The sequence below is a fragment of the Durio zibethinus genome, chromosome 2 (assembly GCF_047325235.1).
Source record: "Durio zibethinus cultivar Kanyao isolate XHJ-2024 chromosome 2, ASM4732523v1, whole genome shotgun sequence".
NCBI classification, from domain to species: Eukaryota; Viridiplantae; Streptophyta; class Magnoliopsida; order Malvales; family Malvaceae; genus Durio; species Durio zibethinus.
Window position 1 is genome coordinate 2,062,110 of NC_143163.1, and position 18,533 is coordinate 2,080,642.

General features: G+C 35.0%; 1 protein-coding gene across 1 annotated transcript; it reads left to right on the forward strand.

Moving 5' to 3' along the window:
• The first annotated feature begins 1,768 nt into the window (after nucleotides 1-1,768).
• On the forward strand, nucleotides 1,769-3,252 carry LOC111308703 (endochitinase 1-like). Its single transcript, XM_022907237.2, has 3 exons — nucleotides 1,769-2,276; nucleotides 2,396-2,555; nucleotides 2,657-3,252. Exons 1-3 carry the CDS (start codon nucleotides 1,820-1,822, stop codon nucleotides 3,072-3,074), a joined length of 1,035 nt encoding a protein of 344 aa, XP_022762972.2. The 5' UTR covers nucleotides 1,769-1,819; the 3' UTR covers nucleotides 3,075-3,252.
• The last annotated feature ends 15,281 nt before the right edge of the window (nucleotides 3,253-18,533 follow it).

Sequence of the window (18,533 nt, forward strand, 5' to 3'; positions counted from 1 at the left end):
ACAGCATCATAGCTGACCGAGAAGTGAGACGGAAGAACTATCAACCAAGACATGAGTACTTGGTGCGCTGGAAGGGACTTCTAGACAGTGAGGCGAGTTGAGAACTAACAGAGGACTTATGGTAATTCGAGGACCAGATCAGGCAGTACCATACAAAAGACGGAACGAGGGCGTTACGCAATCAGGTGGGGGAGAATGTCACGCTTTGGATGGGCGCGCCAGGCACATCAGGTGCACCAACAGGTAAGCCAGAGGTTAAGGCCCGCAGACCAGGCATGCTAGCAGGTATCTGTGCGCAAAGCCTAGCAAATGAGTTCAGAACGCCCGTCCAGCTTGCAGGCCAGCCCGTGAGACGAAGGCCTGGCATACAAGCTGCCCGCACGACATCCAAAAGGGCCCAAGGTACTGGACACACAAGGGAAGCTTCTGGAAGCAGGCAGGATCAGTAGGAGCATCCTGGCATATTTGGTTGACCCTGAAAATCAGGAGTTAGCATCCTGATTGATTGTAATCTGTATAATCCCATGATTTTAGCCTTTATTCTAAGGATATTGCCATTAAGTGTAGCTGAAGCCTCAATTATAAATAGAAGGTTGCTCCACACTCATTTGTACACCATCAAACACTTCTGTTTCAGTGAATACAAGAGCATTTCCAGCATTTTGCCTTGTTATCATGTTTCTCTTTAACTTGCGTAATCAGCCCTTCCCATTGTTCTAGTGCCCGCACGCTTGTGTTTTAGGCTGACTTAGGCACTAAGAAAGAGATTCCAAGCCTAAGGTCGCACAGATTCTGAGTCTAAGGTTGGAGTCCGTGACACAGGTGCCTGCTTGTCGCCGTCACCGTCGTCGTCATCCCCTGTCGTGGGCCACCGTCGTTAGTGACCGAAAAAAACCAAAATAACCTAAAATGTTCTACTCAACACCCTAATCATAGATCCAGCCTCTTTTTCGTCAAAAAGAGTCTCCACTTCCCTAAATCTTCTTTCAAAGTTTCGTTGAAACTTTTTTTTTTTTTTTTGTATTTGACTCTTTTGTTTTTTGAAACTAACTTTTTTTTTCTTCTTTGTGCAAAGGTTCTTGGCATTGGGTTCCTCCCTACGGGGATGACTATTGATTTTTTTTAGTTTTTTTTGACAGAATCTCTTCCGTTTTTTTATAGCTTTTTTTTCTCTCATTTTTTGATCGGCTAGGAACTCTATTTATAGAGCTTTAACAATGCACCGTGCCTAAGGGAATGGCACATGGCTAGGCATGGGGGTGCAAGCACGACTCCCATACCTCTTTTATTTTTTTTGGTAACATCTGACTGTGATAAAATTAGGTGATCAAAGGGGTGGGGGGTAAGACATAATAAAAGATGTGTGATAAGGTATGGTGATAATAGTGTCGAAGAAGGTACCATTATCATCTTCATTTTTTTTATTTTTTTTTTATATTTTGTATTTTTTGATATTTGATATTTTAATTTTTTTGATATTTTATATATATTTTTTTTTTCTGGACAAATTTGATGTCCGCAACCCTATAGTCGGTACTATCATTAATATTTGGCCCGATAACAGCATTAATGTGCAAAAACTAAAATGATCAATTCAACAGCCAGCCCACATTTCAAACATGTACGAATTTTTATTAATAAGGGGCGTCCTTTAGTAGATGAGAATCTGAGATCTGCCAGCGCCCAATTGAATAAAATCAAGGACGCATATATCTGATCTTTCTCCATCACTCCACTATTTATATGCACGTCCATCATTTCACCCTTCACTCACACAATTTACAAAAAAAAAGGAAAAAACCACATGCATGCATAAGAAATGTGCTTTAGGGCCTTGGCAGTTTTCTCTTTGTTCTTATCCTATGCACTGCTAGGCTCAGCTGAGCAGTGTGGATCGCAAGCTGATGGTGCCCTGTGCCCAGGAGGCCTATGTTGTAGCCAATGGGGTTGGTGTGGCAGCACAGATGTCTACTGCAAAAAGGAAAACGGTTGCCAAAGCCAGTGCGAAGGAGATGATACTGGCGGAGGAGGAGACGACGACGATGACACTGGCGGTGACACCGGCGGTGGACTCGCTGATATAATAACAAGAGAAATCTTTGAAAAGATGCTTCCATATAGAAACGATCCGCGTTGTCATGCCGTTGGCTTCTACACCTATAATGCTTTCATAGCGGCTGCAAAGTCTTATCCTGCCTTCGCTACAACTGGTGATGATGCCACTCGTAAGAGGGAAGTTGCTGCTTTCATGGGCCAAACTTCCCATGAAACTACTGGTTAGTCCCATTTTGAAAGTTAATAATAGTAATAACTCACCATCTTTTCAACATGACTAATATGCTAACAATTCTCAGAAAACATTATCATTTTAACAATTAATTTGATGATGCTGTAGGTGGACCAGGGTGGAATCCACCCGGTGGTCCATATTTGTGGGGATACTGCTACAATAGGGAAGTAAACCCCCCTTCAGATTACTGCGATTGGACAAACCGAGAATACCCTTGTGCATCTGATCAGAAATATTATGGCCGGGGTCCCATACAACTTTCTTGGTAACTGCATGACCTTTCACCGTTCGTTCTTTAACATATTTAGGGCAAGACAAAATTTGATTTGTTGACATTGGAATAATTAATTAACTTTAATATTTCAGGAACTACAACTATGGGCAGTTTGGAGCATCCGTAGGGCAGGACCTGTTGCAAAAACCAGACCTGCTATTAATTAATATTACACTTTCCTACGAGTCAGCATTCTGGTTCTGGATGACTCCACAACTGCCAAAGCCTTCTTGCCATGAGGTGATAACCGGAGAATGGACACCTTCCGCTAGGGACGTGGCGGCTGGCAGGCTTCCAGGATATGGTGTGATCACAAATATTATCAATGGCGGCATTGAATGTGGTAAGGGTTGGAATGCAGCGGGAGAGGACCGCATTGGGTTCTATAAGAGGTACTGTGACATGCTTGGAGTTAGCTATGGTGAATATCTTGACTGCTACAACCAGAGGCCTTTCAGTGAAGGACTTTTGGTAAACATTAATGATGTTATAATTAAAACGGTGATCTGATCCGACCTAGTGTGTTGGAATTGCTATGAAACCGTGTTCTATATATGCTTATGTGAAATTTGCTGTCTAGAAATGTTATAAAAGTCTATGTACGCTTCGTGGAAGAATAATTAATAAAATGGATATGCTTCGTGTAGGTACCTTTGTAGAGGTACCTAGCTATAGCTTTGATCCTTAATCAACTGGCTATGAAAATTAGCATTCTTACTGCCTTGGCTTTAAAAGAAGTTTTTGATTCAAAATCCTTCATTAATACACAATGCCTCATTATTCGACATGAAAAATCTCCAACGTGTTCAAGGAGCTCTCAATATAATTGATTGATTGATAATCTAAGAACAACTGAAGTGAAGGACCATTACGCATGCCGTTGATACCTGTCATTTCTTAATAACTTTTCAAGGCATCAATTTAATTTCCACTAAAATAATCCTTAAAATGCAAATTGGATATGCAAATTATATTCATCGATGCACACCAGAAAAGGCTTCCAAATTAAGCTTGAAGCTGTAAAAAAACTGGGTCGTCCTCTTGGGCTAGTCAGTTAAAAGTTTCGTTGGGATGATCCCTAATTAAATACTAAGATATAGTTTGAACCGAAGAACTATTCGACTGAGTCCAAAATTGATCCAGGGTTCAAACCACTGAGCATTTAGGATAGTTGAAGCTAAGACAATTTTTAACATCATAGAAACAGTTTATATTTAATGTATTATTTATATATAAATGTTATATATTGTAAGTAAATCATATAATGATATTTTATTAAAAATTTAATTTTAAAATTTAAAAACAATTAATCTTTAAAATATATTTAAAATTAATTTTTTTGATGATATAACATTTTATAATTTACTGATAGTATATAATATTATATAATAATAATACATGAACTACAAATTCAAAAAAAAAAAAAAACAATTTTAAAATGTTCGGTTCTCTTCGTGCATAAAAAAAAAAATCCTAGAAATAAAACTATTTTAAGGCCGTGGAGAACGCATAATCTGTCATTGAATTATGATCGGACCCAAACATACAGTCTTCATTCAAAATTAGCGTTCTTGTCACGCTTTACGCTAAATGTAAAAGACGGGTGACTAATGCCTACAGTAAAATATTGGGCCTGTTAAGCCCAATTGTGGCTCTTTAGAAGTCGGAAAGGCCTGATCTCTATTTGAAACAACTAATAATACTGTTCTTTACCTTCTCTCCTCTCCAATCCTATTGCTACTATTACTGTTTTCGACTTTCTTATAGTTAATCACTAATCAAACAAAATTTAAAAAAAAAATAATAGACATGCACCAAAATAGACTTTCTCAGTCATGAATTCTGCTATGTACCTCCATTTGGCTATCCAAGTGCATAACATTTATCATTAGCTGAGATTACGGTTACTGATGCTAGAAAAATATCATGTAAGGCTGCTGAAGCTTCGGATATCATTTTAGAACATAACTTGCTATTTTCAGAGCATCATAAAGCAAAAGGAAGTTCTTCCTGACATGTTGCAAGAGCTTCATGTTTATCAAGGAGACGGGCAATGACTGATTTTTGTTCTCAATGATGTCTATTGCATTTTGCAAAGTTACTAGGATTTCTCAATGAAACGTCTTTTTGCATTACACAATGATATTTTGAATCATTTACACCTAGAAAGAGATTTTGTTTTCTCTATTATCTTTTGTTTAAAACAAAATCTCTTTCAAGATTCAAAGCCTATTCACTCAGAACCCACAAACAAGTGACTGTTGATCTGCATGTCCTTGACTGAAATAAGTATCTGATGAGCAAAGGTAGGTAGTAATGGAATTGAGCACTGCTCTCTCCAATTCCTTAGCAAATCCTTTTTTCATAAGGGAGAGAATGTAATTCATGACAACTGAATCACATGGCAACGTTATAGGCCCTTCACTTGACAGTCCAAACTCCTCTTCCTACATCTTGAAGAGTCCATGGAAAATGCTGTTGATCAGAAACACCATGGGAATCACAAAACGTCTCTTATCCATTGTGTAGATAACAAAGAAGCTTTGTCAACTGCTGGGGATGTATTAGAATGATTTGCAGCAGCAATCTTTTTATTATTCCTTGCTGAAGTAATTCTTTTCCTTCCAATGGCTTCTATCTGCTGCCACTTTCTTGCCATTCTGATAAGCTTTCTTTGTGGTAATCATGCTTGCTTACTTTGTGCTGTGGATGGAAATTTTAGAGCAAGAAAATGAGGTTGATTGATATGTGATTGCTAGTAATACTGAGGGAAAAAAGTCAGTCTGCTATTTATATAGGAAGAACCAAAACTCCTTGCTATGTTGGGCTTACTTGGGTTGTGAATTTCAATGCTGAAGCATGTAATTACTTCTATTAGACTCTATGTTTACAACTGTACATGAGATTCTTTTGTTGCTGTAAATTGACAAGAGGCAAAATTGGATCATATCTTCTAAAAAGTTGACGAAATCACATGGTTTATTAAACTGTGTCTTTTAGTTGATCCCAAGCCTGCGGATAAAACTATGTGAACAAGAAACTTGGAGATGACTAAATCAAGGCGTGCTAGATTTGGAACTTTACCTAAATGACATCCTTGAAGAAATTAGGAACGTTATTACTAATCAACTGTCAGAATCTATACAAGGTCAAAGACCATTTGCTTTTGTTGTGGTGGAATGTTCAATGTAAAATTGTAATTAGTTAGATGAATCCTTAATTCATAGTTTATAAATTAATATTAATAATAATAATAAAGATAGAACTAAATCTTTAATTCATGTTATTATATATATGGTCCAAATTTGTGATTGAGAGGTAAAAGGCAAAGTGAGCAAAATCTGAAACTCTCAATATGTTAGACACTATAGCTCACTAATTAAGTATTATTTATATAGGTAATTAAACTATACACTAAAATTTAATATACTACCCAAAGTAATAAGTTAATCACCTACACGTACATAAATGGAAAAGACATATTATATTGCAGCAAAAATTATATGTCAAAATATCTGCCTCTTCAAATCGTTTAATTTATTTAAAGAGGCTAATTACAACGTAACAAAATAATGATTTGAAACAAAAAGAAAATAGCTCTCAAAAACATGCATTAAGGGGAAAAAAAAAAAGAAAAAAGAAGTGTTCATGTTACCATATTGCATCCAGATTGTTGTTTGTGTGTGTTTTCTCGTCTCATATATTTCAAACAAGGAGAAGTGTTTCAAAATTGAGATGAATTGAAAAAAGATGGGAGTTATAAATTAATATTTCGTCGAGGAGTTCATCAGTTGCTCACAAGATGATCATAGTTAACTGCCAAGCAACAAAACCTAATTTTTAGACATTAGAATAGCCTTCCATATAGAAACGGTCAGCGTTGTCATGCCGTTGGCTTCTACACGAATATGATGCTTTCATAGCGGCCGCAAGGTCTTTTCCTGCCTTCGCTACAACTGGCGATGAGGCCACTGGCAAGAGGGAAATTGCTGCTTTCATGGGCCAAACTTTCCACGAAACTACTGGTTAGTCCCATTTGAAAGTTAATAGTAGCAATAACTTCATCTTTTCAACATGACTAATTTGCTAACAATTCTCATAAAACATTATCATTTTAACAATTAATTTGATCATGCTGTAGGTGGACCGGGGTGAGATCCACCCGGCAGTCCATATGAGTGGGGATACTGTTAGAGCAAAAAATTGGAATTAGTATTTTGGGTAAATTTGGAATTTTGAGGAAACATTACAAGGCTTATAATGGTGCCACTTTTTTTAAAGTTTTATTTGCCCCCATCATATTATTTACTTAGTAAGTGTATGAATGGGCTGCAAACAATAAATCTTAAGGATATAATAAAATTTAGTGACTGATTACGTTTTAAATTGACAAAATCAATTTACCGAGCATTCACCAACATATCACAAGATCATTGAACTTTTATAAAAGTTTTTTGCAACAAAACTTTTATAAAAGAAATTTAGAATTTTTTTAAAAAAAAAGGAGAGTTCCAAGAATTATTTTTGTGTGTTTTCAAAACACTAGATGAGGCTTTTATAAACAAATAAGTATCTTTTCTATAGACATGATGTCTATTTTGAATAGAAAAAAATTGTCCATTTTTTAACAGTTGAAATGTTTATTTGAATAAATTTATCTCTATGTTTTGAATAGATTTAACTATTTGTCTTTTTTTTTCCAATGTGGGATTATTTCTTATATTTTATTTTGAAAATCTCTAACAATCCCTCACCATTTTCAAAATAATTGAGATTTATGATGACCTTGAAAATCAATTGCATAAATGAAAGTATCTTCTGATTTGAACATTCATTTAGTGAAAACAAGTTTAAGTTAATTGAAATCCATGGTAAACTATGTTTTAAACTAGCTATTTTATTTGGTTAACCAAACTTGTCTCACACAACGATTTCAACACTCAATGAATGCTTGGTATCCAATGACACATTTATGACCATGTGTCTGCATCCTTTTTTATGAGTGTTGTTAGAACCAAGCTCTTCAGCTCCTAAAAGTAGCCACATTTCACACTTACATAGGTAGCTTTCATCAAAAGTATTCCTCTAACTATAACCTCAACATATTTATGTTATGAGTCTATTAAAAATATATTACTCATCTTTCGTTTACCATTATGAGTATCCAACACTTTACCTAGAATGACATTAAACATTACTATAGTGCTAGCAGTCACATATAGATGATGTACTTTATCTCATTGAACTCAAGACTTGACGTTATACCAAGTGTTGAGTCGAATTTCTATCATGGGTGACTTTACTTCATAAGCTTGACCCTCATCCTTATTGAGATCATTTTTACCAATTCTTTAACATGACTTTTGGTTAACGGATCCGTCAAGTTTTCACTTGACCTCACATAATTTATAGTGATCACTTCATCTGAAATTAATTATCGAATATAGCCATGTCTTAATCCAATATGTCTGGACTTTTCATTATATACTTGGCTATATCCCCTTGCTAGAGTTACTTTATTATTGCATTAGATAAAAATTAAGAAAATTGGTTTAAGCCATAAAGGTACTTCATATAATAAATATCTTAGCTATTCAGCTTCTTTAGCTATTCAGCTTCTTTAGCTGTTGCAGCTAATGTGATAAACTCAGCTGCCATGATGGAATCTGTTATGCATATTTGTTTCTTGGAACCTTAAAAAATGAAACCCCCATCAAGTACAAAAATTCACTTGCTTGTAGAAGTATAATCTTCCATATTAGTAATCCAACTAGTATTAGAATATTCTTATATAACTAAACGATATCCACTATAACACAATTCATAATTGATTTTTTTCTTTAAATATCGAAAAACATTTTTAACTGCTTGTCAATGTAAGTTACTTAGATTATTTGTGTACTTACTCAACTTTTCAACTGCAAATGCTACGTTTGGTCTTGTATAAGTCATTGCATACATCAGACAAATAATTACTTTTACATATTGCAATTGATCGATTGTTCTATCAGTATTAGATACTAATTTTAGTTGAGAATCTATGGGTTTAGATATAGGAATACAATCGAAAAGATTAAACTTTTTAAGTATTTTTTCAATATAATGCGATTGTGACAATGTTATACCACTATCATTCCTAGTTATTCTAATTTCAAGAATAACATCCGCTACACTCATATCTTTCATTGAAAAATTATTTGATAAAAATATATTTGTTTCCTTAACTTGTTCTGAAACATTGCCAAATATTAACATATCATCCACGTATAAGCAAATTATGACTCTTTTGTCATTTTCAAATTTGTTATATATGCATTTATCTGGCTTATTAATTTTAAAACAATAGTAAAAGCAATTTCATCAAACTTTTGGTGCCATTGTTTTGGTGCTTGCTTAAATCTGTTCAAGGATTTTACAAGTTTACAAACCTTATGCTCTTAACCTAGAATGATAAATACTTTCGATTGTTTCATGTATACTTTTTCTTCTAATTTACCATTTAAAAATGCCATCTTTACATTCATTTTATGTATAATCAAATTATAAATCGAGACAAGCGAGATTAAAAGCCTAATTGTAGTAATTCTAGCTATTGGAGCATAAGTATCAATGTATTTTATCCCTTGATTTTGTATAAAGTCTTTGGCTACCAACCATGCTTTAAATTTATCTATAATTCCAACCACCTTCATTTTCTTTTTGAAAATTCATTTACAGCTTATTAGATTAGAACCTGATGGAAGGTCAACCAAAATTCAAGTGTTATTTTCTATTATTGAGTCAATTTCATCATTTATTGTTTCTCTCCAAAAAGCAGAATCTTAAGACTTCATTGCCTCTTCTTATGTAACAAAATCAAACTCCGCATTAAAACAATAAGGAATTTAATTATTTATGCTTTCATCAGTCCCTTCTATAAAGAAGATAAAAAAATTTGGTCCAAAATCTTTTGCCTTTCTAACCCTTTTGCTTGTTTTTTTTTAACAAGATTTGTCACTAATTTCAATTTGTTCCAATGGATTTGAAATTTTTTTTCACTTGTAGGATAAAATTGCTTGTAGTTGTCTCAAAATATATTTAAATATATTTTCATAAAAAATTGTATCTCTTGATTCAATAACAGTGTTAACTGAAATTGAATTATTTGGTTCAATAACCATGAATCTATATGCTTTACTATTTTGTGTATATTCTATAAATATGCATTCTATTCCTTTTTCAGCTAACTTTTTCGTTTTGGGTTTTGAAATTTTAACTACAGCTCTACATCCTTACACCTTTAAATAATTAAGATTTGATTTTCTTTTCTTTCACTGCTTATATGGGGTTATTTTTATTTTTTTATTGGAAATTATATTAGTATATGATAAGCTGTTAATAAAGTTTCACTCTAAAATCCTTGTTCAAGACCAGGATATGATAATATTGCATTTATCATTTCTATTAAGACCATGTTCTTTCTTTCAGCTACACCATTCTATTGAGGTGTATAAAGAGCAGTAACTTAGTAGATTATTATGGTGGATTGAAAGTAACTTGAACTATAATATTCTCCTCGGATTGGACCTCAAGCACTTGATAAAATATTTACACTGAAGTTCAACTTCAAATTTATATTTTTTAAACTTATCAAGTACTTTATTTTTGAAACATAATAGATAAACATAACAATATCTAATACAATTTTCTATAAATGTGATAAAATGTTACTTTCCAGATGATAAAGAGTCCTATACATATCACAAACATATTGTGAATTAAATCAAGTAATTTTGTATTTTTTTTAACCTTAGAAAAAGGATTTCTGGTAATTCTAATCAACATGCATGTATTACATTTATTAATGTCTCGACTAAATTCAAGAATTAACAAAAACTTACTCATATCATGTAATTTCTATAATTTAAATGACCTAATCTATAATGCCATAAATATGAAGATTCAACCATATAAATAGAAACATCATTCTTATTTTTGTTAATAATATTGAGTTTGAATATTCTCTCATACATATACCCTTTCCTAACAAAAATTTTACTCTTAGACAAAATAAATTTATTTACCTTAAATACAAGTTTAAAACCAAACTTGTTCAATAGACTTTCAAACACTAAGTTTTTCCTAACTTCTGTTAAATAATAAACAACATTCAAAGTTAAAGTTTTTTCTTAAGTGAATTCAAGGTCAACAATCCCTTTACCTTTTATTGTTGCTGTAAAAGAATTTCTCATGTAGAAAACACTGACATATTCACTTGATTTGAATGTTGTGAACATGCTTTTGTCTTTGCATACAAGTTTTGTTGCCTCATGATCAACTCATCAATATTCATCATTTTCAATCATGTTGATTTTGGAAACTGTGGCAACAAATTTTTCAAAAATATCTCTTTTTGAGGAATCATTTTACTTTTGTAACAATTGATATTCTTTCTTAAAATATAATGACTTACCACAATGATAAATGAGTCTTTCTTATTCTTTTTGTCATTAACAATTTGTTTGAACTTAATTTTTTTTATCAGATATTATAATTTTTTTTTTTTTCAAAATATGAACTTTGGCATCTAAAAAAAAAAAACAATTACTGAAGTTTGTAGCTGTTAGGATTCCTATTATCTCAAAATTAAACAGAATAATAAATTATCAGTATGCGAAACTTCAATGTCCTTCACATGGATGCATGCACCAATTTAAGTAGGATAACAGCCTGAAACTTAAATGTTATGACTGTGTTAGGAGGACAACTTAATAATTATGCAACATCAATCATTAAACTTCAAGCATTTTTCTATTCTGTGGGATAAGATGTGTAGCAGTAGAGCTTGTCTGCAGATCTTGCTTGCCTCCCGCACGACAATATATTAATCCAGACAGGCAGAAGTGCACAGAATAAGGTAGAAAAAAATAGCCATTGCCTCGGGAAAAAAAAAATTAAAACTGCTGGTGCATCGCCCATTAAATAGTATACTCGTATCTCAGGAATCAAGATATACTAGGAGTTTACTAGCTGGTGTCAAGTCCATGTTACCTTCAACTGCAATTTGAAAGGACGAGATTCTTCATGTCTCCCCCATCACAAGATAAATATATATATATAATATACATTTATATGTATGTATCTACATATATTGGGTAGATGAAGAGAAGGTAAAATATATGTCAAAATATAGGCTTCTTCAAATCATCTAATTTATTTAAAGAGGCTAATTAGAACATAATGAAATAATGATTTGGAACAAAAAGTAAATTGCTTTTACATAACTAACAATAAAATCTTTTTTTTAGTTGAATTTGAGGTTTAGACTAATTAATTTATCCAATCTATGTGAAGATTAAATTTTAATAAATGTAATTTTTTATCTTATGCTCAAGTTAAAATTTCCTATATGCAGAAAATATATATAATTTTTTAGTATTCCTTTAAGCAAGTTGTCATATATTACTATGCATGATTATAAAATCTGTCATATTACCATGCATCAGACCAAAAAAACAGTCTTGCGAGAAAATATATAAACTTCTAGCTAGCATCCACTTTATTTATGGTTTTCCTATCAAAAACCTGCTTTGTTGGGAAAAAAAAAAAAGAGAGGAAAAGGAAGTGTTCATGTTAGCATATTGCATCCAGATTATTTTTGGTGTCGGTTTCTGGTCGCATTTTTCAAACAAAGAAAAGTGTTTCAAAATTGGGATGTATTGAAAAAAGCTGGGAGTAAAATATTTCGTCTAAGTAGTTCATTAATTGTTCACAAGATGATCTTAGTTAAGGGAAAGGGACCAAAACCTAGTTTTTAGACTTTGGAATAAACCAAAAGCCGGATTCTGGATGCTGCCTTCATTAATCGGCAAATCTCCCTCAGCTCTGTTGGTGGCTGCAGCCTGCAGGCTATTTCGATATCTTATACAAGACCATACCATTACGTGGCAGACCTGAACTGAAAGGAACTTGATAGCTATCCTCAGGCCCATTTCTAAAGGACTCAATATTGCATCATCCAAATCAATTATTGTAGCATATTGTCCCTTTTCATCCAAGCATTTAACTTTACTGATCAAGTGTCAAAGCAGTAACTATTTCACGGGAGTTCAGATCAGAATTGAGGTTTAGAGTTCGAATTCTCACTCTGCATGTACCTGTCATACTAAAAAATGTTGTCCTATAGTTATAATAGGGTACAAGAACAGATTCCTTAAGAATAGCTTTTGAAATGACTTTGAAGAGATGCAAAACATTGTCCCTCCCCCCCCAATTTCTTTTCCTCTGCTCTGTTTTTCAAGTTCAAGCGAAAATAGCCTAAATAATAATCATATATAGATCACTTCTTTTGCGAGCATGTATAGCAGAAAACAAAATTTACATATACGGTTCTTGTTGGGTTTTCACATGCAGAGCTATTAAGCGATGGTAATATCTTTAATATTGGTCCCATAAAAGCATTAATGTGCATAAAGCTAAAATAATCAATTCGACAACCGCCCCACATTTCAAACGTGCACGAATTTTTATTAATAAAGGGGTGTCTTTTAGTACATGAGAATCTGAAATCTGCCAGCGCCCAATTGAATCAAATCAAGGACATAAATATCTGATTTTTCTCCATCACTCCACTATAGATATGCACGTCCATCCTTTCACCCTTCCCTCACACAATTTACAATAAAGGACAAAAGTCACATGCATGCATAACAAATGAGCTTTACGGCCTGGTCAGTTTTCTCTTTGTTCTTATCCTATGCACTCCTAGGCTCAGCTGAGCAGTGTGGATCGCAAGCTGAGTGTCAAGGTCCTTGGGGTGCCTCGATCCTACCTTGACTGGACCCTGAGTTAGAGCGACGATCGAAGTCGAGTTGATGGAATGATGGTCTTGAAGTATATATATGTGAGTATTGTAGATACAGAAATATGTTATTAAGATATTATGCGGGCAATGAGAGTCCATAATCATAAGATATGGGAGTAAATTCAAGATAATGATCAAGCACTCTCGAGTCAAATAGTTTGGCGGGTATCATCAGTAGAAGCGATGTGTGGATATTCTGAACATGAGAACAGTTGAAGATATTGTGTGTGAATAGTCTGAGCCCTAAACCCTAAGATATGCAAGTAAGTGTAAGACAGTGCGCTGGTGCCCTGAGCCAGCTAGCCAGTCAGGTGCAGTCAATTGAAGTCATGTGCGAGCACCTTCGAGTAGGTTGATAGAGCAACGAGTAGAATCAGTGAATAATAGTGATCAAGTGGAAGGTTATGGAGCCCTGAGTTAGTCGAAGAAAGGTCCTGAGATGGCTATGGAGAAAAGTATCCCCATTTTACACAATCTTACGGTTACTGGTAGGAGACTAAAAAAATCTCTTACGCTCTTTATAAGGGGATGTCTGGTGTTAGCTCTCCACCACCCCCTTGGCTAGCAGGCAGGCAAGGGCCTGGTTAGTCTAAAATGAGCTACTCCTAGGCACTAATAGTGTCTAGGTGGACGGACATCGTAGGGTCATGAGCGTGGTACGATGTTTTCTCGGGTCATGGTAAACCCGGGGACGGTTGGGGCCGACGAGCTTCGTATCGCACCTTCGCGTTGAGCCATGGGGTTACACTGTAGAGTTCGCTCTGCCCCTCGATTTTCCCTTCTTGAGCTAGAAGGATTATGAGGTAGTGTTTACGTAAAAGGGACACCATCGAGCCTGAGGGATGTGCGGGCTAACAGGCAGGCATGCTGTTAGGCCCTTATGACCAATCGGTAGAGGTGTGTTGCAGCTGGGGCAACCCACCCAAGTCTCCTTTACGAGACTAGCATGATGTTGGGTGTTAATCATGCGTGCGGATAACCGACACTGAAGCGAAGGGCCTAAGCCCTAAGAACTGAGTCCTATGGGATGAGATGAGCCTAGAGGTTCCGAGCTGGCTGCTGACCAACTTAAGTGTGGCGCTTGAGTAAACTTGATATGAGAGCTTGCGTACGATACAAGTGGGCATGGTGTTGGGTTCTCATGATGACAAAAAGTAATAATATCATGAGAACCGGGGATACGTGCCCTTACTAGTATTCAAAGATCGATGCTCAAGACCTTAAGCCTGCGGGCAGAGATGGGTGCTTGGAGCCACTTGGAGAATCATGGGCTAAGGAGTGATGAGAGTTGAGTTCCTTCTTATAGAGTTTAGAATGAGCAACCTTATGGGGTCAAAGCCAGAAAAGACTCCTAAGTAAACGGCTTGAAAGATCAAAATTAAGTTGTCCAAGGAAAATTAGACTCGAGGGAAGGTTGACCTCGACTACGAGTAGTCTTGGTGCTACATAAACATGTGGTTTCAGAATGAAAAACGTGCAGACCGTGACATTACGGTATCAGAGCCTAGGTTTGGCTCAGTAGCGAGATTAACATGACCCTATGTGTGGGCCTAATGACGTGAAATTGATGTGCTACTAAGGTCAAAAGAGCTATCAAGATGAGAATGCATTTCTGTGGCTATAAGGGCTCGAAAAGAAGCCAACAATGCGTGCTGTGGGAAAATTTAGCCTACGTAAAAGGCTTTCAAGTAGGCTCTTGATGCCAAGCAAAAGGGCATAGAAGTCTAGCCTCACCTAGAAAAAAGTTTTGGCATGTTTTGGGGCATGTGATGCCTTTACAGTGGAGAAAACCATGATGGGATCAAAATGCAAAAAGGGCAAACACTATGAAATGGTGTTGAGTAAGGCCATGTGGGGTCGAGTGAGTTTTATCCTGAAGGACACGAGGCATGCATATCAAGATTAATTACTAATGTGTGCACTTGTTATATGGTGCAAGTGCCCCTGCGGGGGTGCAAACCGGAGTATTCGGGTCCTATCATGGAGCCATTCCACAAAGGAGTTTGAGTTGGCTAAAGATTAAAGCCATGAGTTGTAATGGTCGGTGGACCATGAGTTCTTGTGGTTAGAAGATCACGAGAGTGTGCAAATCAGTGAATCGTGTTTTGTGTTGGCCAAAAAGAAAGGCTTCATGTATGGTGGTTGTTAATGGGCCAGGATAAAATGTAATCTGGTGGAACAAATAAATGTGTGGTGGTTGTTAATAGGAGAGCTAGAAAGTTGTGGTTGTCACAAGGAAAGTATGTTGAATGAATGCTTGGTATATTCAACATGTAACATGCTAAATCAGTTAGCAGTCCACTTGCTAACCATTTTCATCTAAGTAAGAAATCTTGTCCAGTGTCTAAGGAAGAGCAACTAGCTATGTCTAGTATTCTTTATTCTTCTGGAGTCGATTCTTTAATATATCTTATGGTTTGTACAAGGCCTGGCATTGCTCATGCAGTTGGTGTAGTGAACAGATTTCTTTTTAATCTAGGAAAGGTTCACTGCGAAGCAGTGAAATGAATTTTTAGATATTTAAGGGGTACCTCAAAAATGTGTTTAACTTATGGAGTTTCATAACCAGTTCTAGAAGGGTTTACGGATGCTAAGGGTTTACAGATGCTGACATGGTAGATGATCTTAATGGTAGAAAATTTACTTCAGGGTATCTGTTCACTTTTATAGGAGAAGCTGTATCTTGGCAATCTAAATTACAAAAGTGTGTTACTTTGTCAACTACAGAGGCTGAGTATATTGCAACAACCGAAGCATGTAAATAAATGCTTTGGATGAAATGTTTTCTTCTTGAATTGTGGTTGAATTAAAAAGAGTATGTGGTATTTTGTGATAGCCAGAGTACTTTAGATTTAAGTAAAAATACCATGTACCATGCTAGAACAAAGCACATTGATGTTAGATATCATTTGTTACGTTCAGTGATTGAAGAACATCAGATACTATTGAAGAAAGTCTATACTAATAAGAATGTAGTAGATATGTTAACTAAGATACTTTCCAAGAAAAAGCTTGAGCTTTACAGTAACTTGATCGAAATGAGTTCCCTGGCCAAGGTAAGTTTCAAATGAAACTGTTATAGTGATGAATCTCCTCCTAATGGGGCTGGAAAGCGAGATTGTTAGAAAAATGGGGTCCAGCCCCATGTAAGTGGTTTTGAACCAAGTAAAGGTCATAGGCCTTGATTTTTCATTTTACACAGAGCTCTAGCTATTTAATAAAAAAGAGGTGGGGTTGTTTTGAGGGTGTGTCAAAAACCAAGAAGAGAAAGAAGAAAAACCAAAAAAAGTAAAGAGAAAATGGAGAAGGGAGAGTTGGTTGAACGGAAGTCAATTTATGATCCGATTGAGTTGGAACTTTGTCAAGAGGTTTATGATTCAGAGTTATACATTCTGAACGGTAAAGATCGGGTTTGAAGCTCTCTAGGAACAAATCCAATGTGTATTTGTTAAGTCACTTATTTGGTAAGATTTCTTCAATTGTTTCTCTAATTATTGATTAGCTCTAGTTTTAGCTAGAGAAAAATTTTTTATACCTATAATTTGATAGTGAATTTTTTTTAGTGGTCCGTGGTTTTTTTCCTTTACATTGGAGGATTTTTCACGTAAATCATAGTGTGTGCTTTATTTTTCTTACGTTTTTTATTATTGATTGTTGTCTATTACTTCTGTATTATTGTGATTATTGCTTGAGGTGTAACACTTTCTTGGTAACTGCATGACGTTTCACCGTTCGTTCTTTAACATATTTATGCCAAGATCAAATTTGATTTGTTGACATTCGAATAATTAAGTAACTTTGATATTTCAGGAACTACAACTATGGGCCGTTTGGAGCATCCGTAGGGCAGAACCTGTTATAAAACCCAGACCTGCTATTAAGTAATATTACACTTTCCTTCGAGTCAGCATTCTGGTTCTGGATGACTCCACAACCGCCAAAGTCTTCTTGCCACGAGGTGATAACCGGAGAATGGACACCTTCCGCTAGCGACGTGGCGGCTGGCCGGCTTCCAGGATATGGTGTGATCACAAATATTATCAATGGCGGCATTGAATGTGGTAAGGGTTGGAATGCAGCGGTAGAGGACCGCATTGGGTTCTAAAAGAGGCATTGTGACATGCTTGGAGTTAGCTATGGTGACAATTAGGGTTGATAACAGGTCGAGTTTGGGTAAGTTTTTGCTCGCTTTAAATTCGATCTGATTTTATATCTGTCAAATCTAATTTCGATTCGACTTGAATTTTTTTTAATTTTTTCATATCCGAATCCAATCCGATAGTGTATAAGCTGTACATGATTCAATTCAATTCAAAATTAATAAAATATTATTTTTTTAAAATATAAATATTTAAATATATAATTATATAAATATATATAAATAAAAAATTAATTAAAAAATTATTTTTATATAATATCGAATCGGATCAAATTTATCTAAAATTTGAATCGGATCTTTTTTTAATACTATTCAACTCAATCCGACTTAAATTTTAATTTTTTTTTAAAAAAATTTAACCTTATAAATTTGAATCGAGTCAAAATCTATCGACAACGGATTGAATTATCCACCTAATAACAATCTTGACTGCTACAACCAGAGGCATTCCAATGAAGGACTTTTGGTAAACATTAATGATGCTATAATTAGAACGGTGATCTGATCCGACACAGTGTGTTGGATTTGCTATGACACTGTGTTCTATATATGCTTATGTAAAATTACTGCCTCGAGATGTTATAAAAGTTTATGGACGCTTCGTGGAAGAATAATTAATAAAATGGATATGCTTCATGTAGGTACCTTTGTAAATGTACCTATACCTTTCGTCCTTAGTCAACTGGCTATGAATATTAGCATTCTCACTTCCCTTGGCTTTAAAAGAAGTTTTTGACTCAAAATCCTTCATTAATACAAGCCAATGCCTAATTATTCGACATGAAAAATCTCCAACGTGTTCAAGGAGCTCTTAATATAATTTGATTGATTGATAATCCAAGACCAAGTGAAGTGAAGGACCATTACGCATGCAGCTTACACCTTTCATTTCTCACTGAACCGCCTTTCATTTCTCACTGAACCGCTTGGGACCACATTCATTCTTATGCTTTCCCTTCTCCATTCT